At 42.8% G+C, this 6,845-nt stretch overlaps 1 protein-coding gene across 1 annotated transcript in view; it reads right to left on the reverse strand.

Annotated features, from left to right (window-relative positions):
• Nucleotides 1-6,845, reverse strand: part of INPP5A (inositol polyphosphate-5-phosphatase A) — a 230,021-nt gene that overhangs the window by 113,715 nt on the left and 109,461 nt on the right. Inside the window, exon 3 of the mRNA XM_025208811.1 lies at nt 1,560-1,660. Within this exon, the coding sequence (XP_025064596.1) occupies nt 1,560-1,660 (101 nt within the window). The remainder of the gene's footprint in view (nt 1-1,559; nt 1,661-6,845) is intronic.

Below are 6,845 nucleotides of genomic sequence, written 5' to 3' on the forward strand. Positions count from 1 at the left end.
AGACGGAGAGAGAGACGGAGAGACGGATCTCTAAGCGCTGTGGGTCCTTTCGAACCCAGCGTGTCTTTCTTAAGAAGGCGATAGAGGCTCCAATTGCCGAACCCCCGGAGCCTAGCAAACTCCGGGGCACCGCTTACCAACGGCCTCTAGCCTCTCCCCGTCACCGATCGCAGCCCAGACGAATCCCTACCCTAGAACCCAGTTATCGAAACCACGGAGTCTGAACCACTCCGAGGATCCTGGGAACCGAGTTTTAGAGTCCTCCAACGAGGATTGAAGCGGAGTTGTACCTGGAAACTGTCCAGCCTGCACCGCAACCATCTCCGGTGTAAGTAAATAATCTTTTCAATCAACCATTACGCCTCCGTGACTGATTCTAGCTCGAGCGTACTACTCCACCACGCAACTTTTCTCCGGCCCCGCGTGCCCGGGCTGCCGGCCACAGCCCGCGTGCACACAGACGGGCCCGGCTCGTGCCCGGCGAGGACAGGACCGGGAGCCGGCCCGCACACTAAGCACAATAGGCTAACTTTATTCATAGAAATCTTATAAAAATTTGCAGCAGTTCCATGAGATTAAGTCAATGGGAGCAATGTACTTAATATCTTGTAAGAATCCCATGCACCAATACAGGCCACCGGGTACAGGCTGGGGGCTGACTGGCTGGGCAGTAGTTCTGTAGAAAAGGACCTGGGAGTTACAGTAGATCATAAGATGAATATGAGCCAGCAGTGGGCCCTTGTTGCCAAGAAGGTTAATGGCATACTGGGCTGCATTGGTAGGTGAGTTGCTAAATGAAGGGAAGTGATTACTGCCCTCTATTCAGCACTGGTGAGGCCACATCTGGAGTACTGTGTTCAGTTTTTGGCCCCCCACTACAGAAAAGATGTGGACAAATCAGAGAGAGTCCAGTGGAGGGCAACAAAATTGGTGAGGGGGCTGGGGGAACATGATTTATGAGAGGCTGAGGGAACTGGGCTTATTTACTCCAGAGAAGGAAAGACTGAGAGGGGATTGAGAGCAGCCTTCCACTACCTGAAGGGTGGTTCCAAAGAGGATGGAGCTAGGCTGTTCTCAGTGGTGGCAGATTACAGAACAAGGAGCAACGGTCTGAAGTAGCAGCAAGGGAAATTTAAGTTAGACATCAGGAAGAATTTTCTCATTAGGAGGGCAGTAAAGCAGTAGAACAGGTTACCCAGAGAGGCTGTGGATTCTTCATCCTTGGAGGTATTTATGACCAGGGCTAGACAAAGCCTTGGCTGAGATGAGCTATTTGGGAATGGTCCTGCTTTGAGAAAGAGCTGGACTTGATGGCCTGAGGTCCCTTCCAACCCTAATTTTCTATGATTCTATGAATCACAAATTCAAAAGATTTTTAAAGCTAGAGGGGGCTACCATGATCATCTAATCTGTCTTCTGCAATGACACAAAATTTTGCCAGTAATTCTTTCATTCAACCTTGTGGCTAAACTAGAGTTTATTTAAGAATTTATCCAGAAATATTTGTTACGTCTTTCAGACATATGCTAAAATGAACAGGCTCCTTTCCAATTACTTACTTCACAAACTTGTCCACATGAGACATGGAAGCTTCATAGTTTTTTCCACCAAACTCTTGACAGTGTAATGCCATGAAGTGTGGCCTGTGTGCATGAACAACCTGAAACATATAAACATACATATGTTATGTTATATAAGTAGTCAAATTATATCAACAGCTATTACAATATTGAGCAAAAAATGAAAATGTAGATACAAGTTTGGTCATTTAGGTAAGTCATTACATGAGAGAAATTCTATTATATATGAAAATAAGATAATTGTCAGAATCATAAATGTGGGAAGGAGTTCTTGGCTTCTTTAATGCACTCAGAATAGAAGATATTAATTTACACATCTAAAACACTTCATTGTTATTATTAAATAAATGATTTCTTCCTGGTTGTTCCTAGTCACTTAAGTAAAATGCACCACATTATCTACCTAATCTCACCAAGGGCATATGTTGGTGAATAAACAAAAATAAAACTCTGGCTTTGCTTATGGTGTAAAAGGGCTAAACAAGATTTTTGAAAGAGTCCAAAGTCCTTTATTACTTCTGAATTTTTTTAAAATGCCGTCATTTTTTAAAGTTCCAAAAAGTTCTTAGTAACTATATAGTAAAAATGTTTCCATGGAGTTCTGTTGCACGTGTATTTCATTTACTTTAGATTCTACAGTATAGGACAAGGCAGAGAAATCCATCACAATGCTAATATATTGCACAAAACTGAAACTTAAGTATTCTAGGGGATATGAGACTACAGTGAACCTACTCAAAAAACAACTTATTTTAGTGTGGAATACTGATATATTAGTTTTTATTGGCATTATCTACCCTTCTCCATGGGAAGACCTGTGGCAAAAGGACTAACTTTAAAAGGAAATCTCCATGATACTTTTGCCACAGATTTGTCTGTGATCATGTCACTAGGATATGGGTAGGTTGCTTATCACAATGGAAAAGGCCACAGCAATAGCTCCCAGGATGGAGACAGAAGTTACATTTGTAGTGTGATCAGTCAGATAAATCCCAATGGCAGGACAAATTAACCATCATTTAGTGAGGGTTCAGATGAAGGTGCTCCAAAGCAGAGCACCTTCATTAACTTCTGTTTGTCTCTGCCTGGGAGCAGGAATGGGCTGGAAGCTCAGAGGGGCTCCAATCCATTTGCCCCACCCTCCAGCACTAGCTGGGCAAAGATGGAGCTCCCTCCTCTCCCTACCCACCCCTCCCATCCTGAAGACAGCGCCAGAGCTGAGAGGGGGATGTCAGGGCTAGGGGAGAGTGGCTGCAGATATGCAGCCTCTCTCCCCTGGATCGGCTCCAAAGTGGAGCTTGATCACCCCCTTCCAACCAAACAGCAAATATCTGTTGGGTCAGGGAGTTCGCTGTAACTCATGGTACTTTTTGTGAAGCGCCATGACAGTGAGGCACTGAACATCTGTCAGCACTCCCAAATTATGTAGCTCCTAAGGAACTGGGAAAATAGTTGCCATGTTAGCTTTGTGACTATGTTAGTATTATAGGTAGCACACATATCAACATCTATAGTTAAGTTTGACAGTTTCCATTTCAAAACTATGCTTAAAAGTAAAACTATACTTAATTTTTCCAAACTTTAACTGTTCAGGCCACCATTTTTCACATAAGATTTCTACCTAAAGGAAGATTTTTTGTACACTCTCTCTGAAAATTCAGATTTTCCTGTTTTGCACTGGGATGAATCCATGACCTCTATAAATTCTCTCACGCACAAAAAACAGTCACCAAGAAGGTAAATAGAACAGGTGGCAGACTAGTGGTTGGGGCACTTATATTGAACATGAGAGAACAAAGTTCAGAGAAAACAAGAATCTGAGTGTTGGTCTCCTGCATTCTGGGTAAGTGCCCAAATCACTCAATTTGTTAGCTATTATGGTATAGGTCAGGGGTTCTCAATCCCCGGGCCATGGCCCTATGCCGGGAGGCGGCAGGTCAGCTGCCGGTCTGCAGCACGGTCGGCTGCCAGACTGGAAGTGGCCATGGACCAGCAAACCACGGCCCCCCAGAGCCAGGTGGAGAGGCCATGGCTCCTTCTGCAGGGCCCATGGCAACACAGGGTTTGGCCCACCCCCCTGTGCACGGGGTGGAGGTATCCTTACCCGTCTTCTGGCCGGAAATTCCAGCCATGGTTGTCTGTGACTGATGGGCTGCAGTTTGCCAGGCCATGGTGTAAAAACTTTGTGAACCCCTGGTATATGTCATCTATCCTCCTGGTACTATTCTATATTATATATACACAATTAGATAATCACAAGGTCAGGAAGAGCCAGAACAACTCTAGAGCCCAGAAGCAAGGGCATTCATTTGGGATGAATGAAATTCAGATGCAAGTTTGACCATACCAGCTCCTGAAAAGTTGCATATGGTTTTGGTGTGTTGGTCTTTTCCAACAAAAAATATTTTGTTAAAACATTTCTAACAACTCCTTTTTGATGCAACTGCACAACCATGAAAGGACTATCCAGAATAACCTTACTGTGCTTCTGTTTGATTGTTTCTGGCCCTCCCACTTGAGAATTCCAAGATATGGGAACCTGGGTAAACTGTACCTCGTAAAAGTGTAGGAACAGAAATACGCTGACCATATTCCTCTTATACTTGAGGAGTGAAACAAGGGACCCAGACCATGTTATTTGGGTGTATGACAGTGGTCTCCAACCTTTTTCAATAGGAGATCACTGTTGACATTTAAAAGCACCCTAAGATCTACCATGTGCTGCTGCTACCGTCCTTTTGGCACATCTGCTTCACCTTCTAAGCTGTCCAGTCTTCACCTCCTGGTGAAATGCAAGCCCTGGGTCATGAAATAACCTCCACAGGGTAAGAGTACAGAGGAGACTAAAGCAGGGAGGGACAGCAGAAACCATCTCCTCCATGTGTCAGTTCTGATCTGGGGCTATGGAGTTACTTTTCACATCTACAAACAAAATAATTTTCAAGCAAAACATAGGTATTTCTTCTCCAGTCAGCCTTCTCACTAACAAAAACCCATGACTTTATTCATTATTTTACTACTGAATTTTAGAAGAAGAGCCTTGTCTCTACTCATAAAACTTGGTGATTCAATTTAATACAGTCGCCTAAGTTCAAAAGGATTTGGGTGCTGAGATGACCTCTAAATTCTTGACCCACTTTTTCTCTCTCATGTACATACACAGTCATATACAATTCTACAAACATAATCTGCAAACTCCCTAGAACAAAGAGTTAGATCTGAAAATTCCCAAATTTAAGTTATTAATTTGTTACACGTGTGATTTCACACAACTGAGGTACAGAGAAGCCAAAGAAATTAGTTGTGATAGTTTAGTAACAGATTTCAACTGCTTTAGACTAATGCCCTAGATCTCAATTACATTTCACTTAATACCCGCATCTAGAAGCTTCTATGTAGAACTGCTCCTTTGAGCAACAAAAGTGATGTTCTAGGTCAGTTCCAAATTGAATGGGAAACTTGATTCATTGCACTAGAAAGGTATTACTCTAAGATGTATAAGATTTCCTCCCAACTGAATTTATTGTTTCATATAGCAGTGAAATGGCAATAAGACAAATATATTAAAAATCTTTTGTAAATAGCCTTGGCTCTCAGCATTTTTAAAGCACCATACTATAATTTATCATTAAAATATAAAATATGACCAGTCTCAATTCTTCTCATCACTGCTGTGGCCTTGAAATTGATCCACTTGAGTTTACAGTGATCTTAAACAGAATTGCTTTTAACTAGTCAAGTTCTTTCACATGGTGTTGAGTGCAGACCATTACACTGAAAAGAGATTCATCTTTTAAATGTTTTTTTTATATTTTGATCACCACCAAAAAAAAATCTACAGTGTAGATTTATGAATAAAATTTTTAAAAGAGCCAATAACAGAGAAAAAGGTAAGAAATAAAAATAAACAAACTGTTATGATCTATAGATAAGGCACAAACATTTTAAAGTACCTTAGCCTCAATGAAACGTCACCAATTTCAAAGAAACTGCTTCTAATTTACAACATTGTAAGCAATACATGATAAAGCACATGGAAAAATAACTAGTTAAAGGAAGATGTTGGAATGATATGAATGGGTTTTAGTCTGTATGTAAGCTCTCAGTCAGTAGGATGCCATGGCTCTTCATTTCTTATTTACATGAAGTGGAGCATCTCCTTCCAGATTATGAAAGTTAAAATAGGGGTGATTTTTAATGAAAACTAAATCCAGCAAAGGGACTACAAACTTTTTGATGGGGAAAGAAGTTTATTATGATCTATTTTAGCAGACAGAGAGAGAGAGAGAGAGAGAGAGAGAGAGAGAGAGAGAGAGAGAGAGAGAGTATACAACTCAGGGCATGTTTTAAAATCGCAGCACAGCATTTAGAAATATTATTATATAGCACATGAGAAACAACAATTAACTGGTTAACTGCACAATAACCTTAAGACCAGCTACATGTGCAAAGTATTTATAAAAACTTAACTGTGCCTGCAATGTGGCATGGCAGCAGGCACAACTGTGTAGTAGATCACACATTAGATCCCAGCATGCCTTTACTTGCATATGCAGAAGGGACTTAAATGCCCTGTGCCTAGATTGCAATGTATTGCTGTTTCTCCAGCACTTTTGCTGGCAATTGCACTACAGATTGTAATTAAGGTAGCATAAAGTTAAATTTAGCATAAAGTCAAATTTAGTTTAAAAAAGAATCTGAATCAAATTGGGAGACCAAGTAAAAGCTCCAAATCAATTCAAAGCATCCAAATCAATTTGGAAAAGCTTTGGAAAAGATTCAGCCGATTCGGAGATTCATCCATAAATTAAACAGGCAGGTGACAGCTGCCTCCAGCTGGTTAAGTCTGTTGGGGTTGGGGGAGGAAGGAGGGAAGGGGCACTGGGGAAGGAGGGATTGGGGCTGGGACAAGCTGTCCAGCAGGGGCAGGGGTGGTACGTTACTCGGGGAGGGGGGCAGGAGGATGCAGGATGCAGGCATGGAAGCACTAGGAGTGGGGGCTCTGCCCAGCTGCCGTCAGCCTAGCCAGGGCAGGTGGGGCAGGAGGGATACAGGCACAGCTCACTCCAGGCAGAAGGAGGCAAATGGCAGCAGGGCATAGCCCCTCCTCCCAGCACTGCCGCGTCCACATTCCATGGCCCCACATCCCAAGCAGTGGCAGGGCAGAACCCCCGCTCCCAGTGCTGATGCAGGTGCAGCAGCGCTGGGAATGGGGGCTATGCCTTACTGCTGTCCAGAGCGCGCCACACCTACATCACGCCACCC

The sequence above is a fragment of the Alligator sinensis genome, unplaced genomic scaffold, assembly GCF_000455745.1.
Source record: "Alligator sinensis unplaced genomic scaffold, ASM45574v1 scaffold195_2, whole genome shotgun sequence".
Classification (NCBI taxonomy): Eukaryota; Metazoa; Chordata; order Crocodylia; family Alligatoridae; genus Alligator; species Alligator sinensis.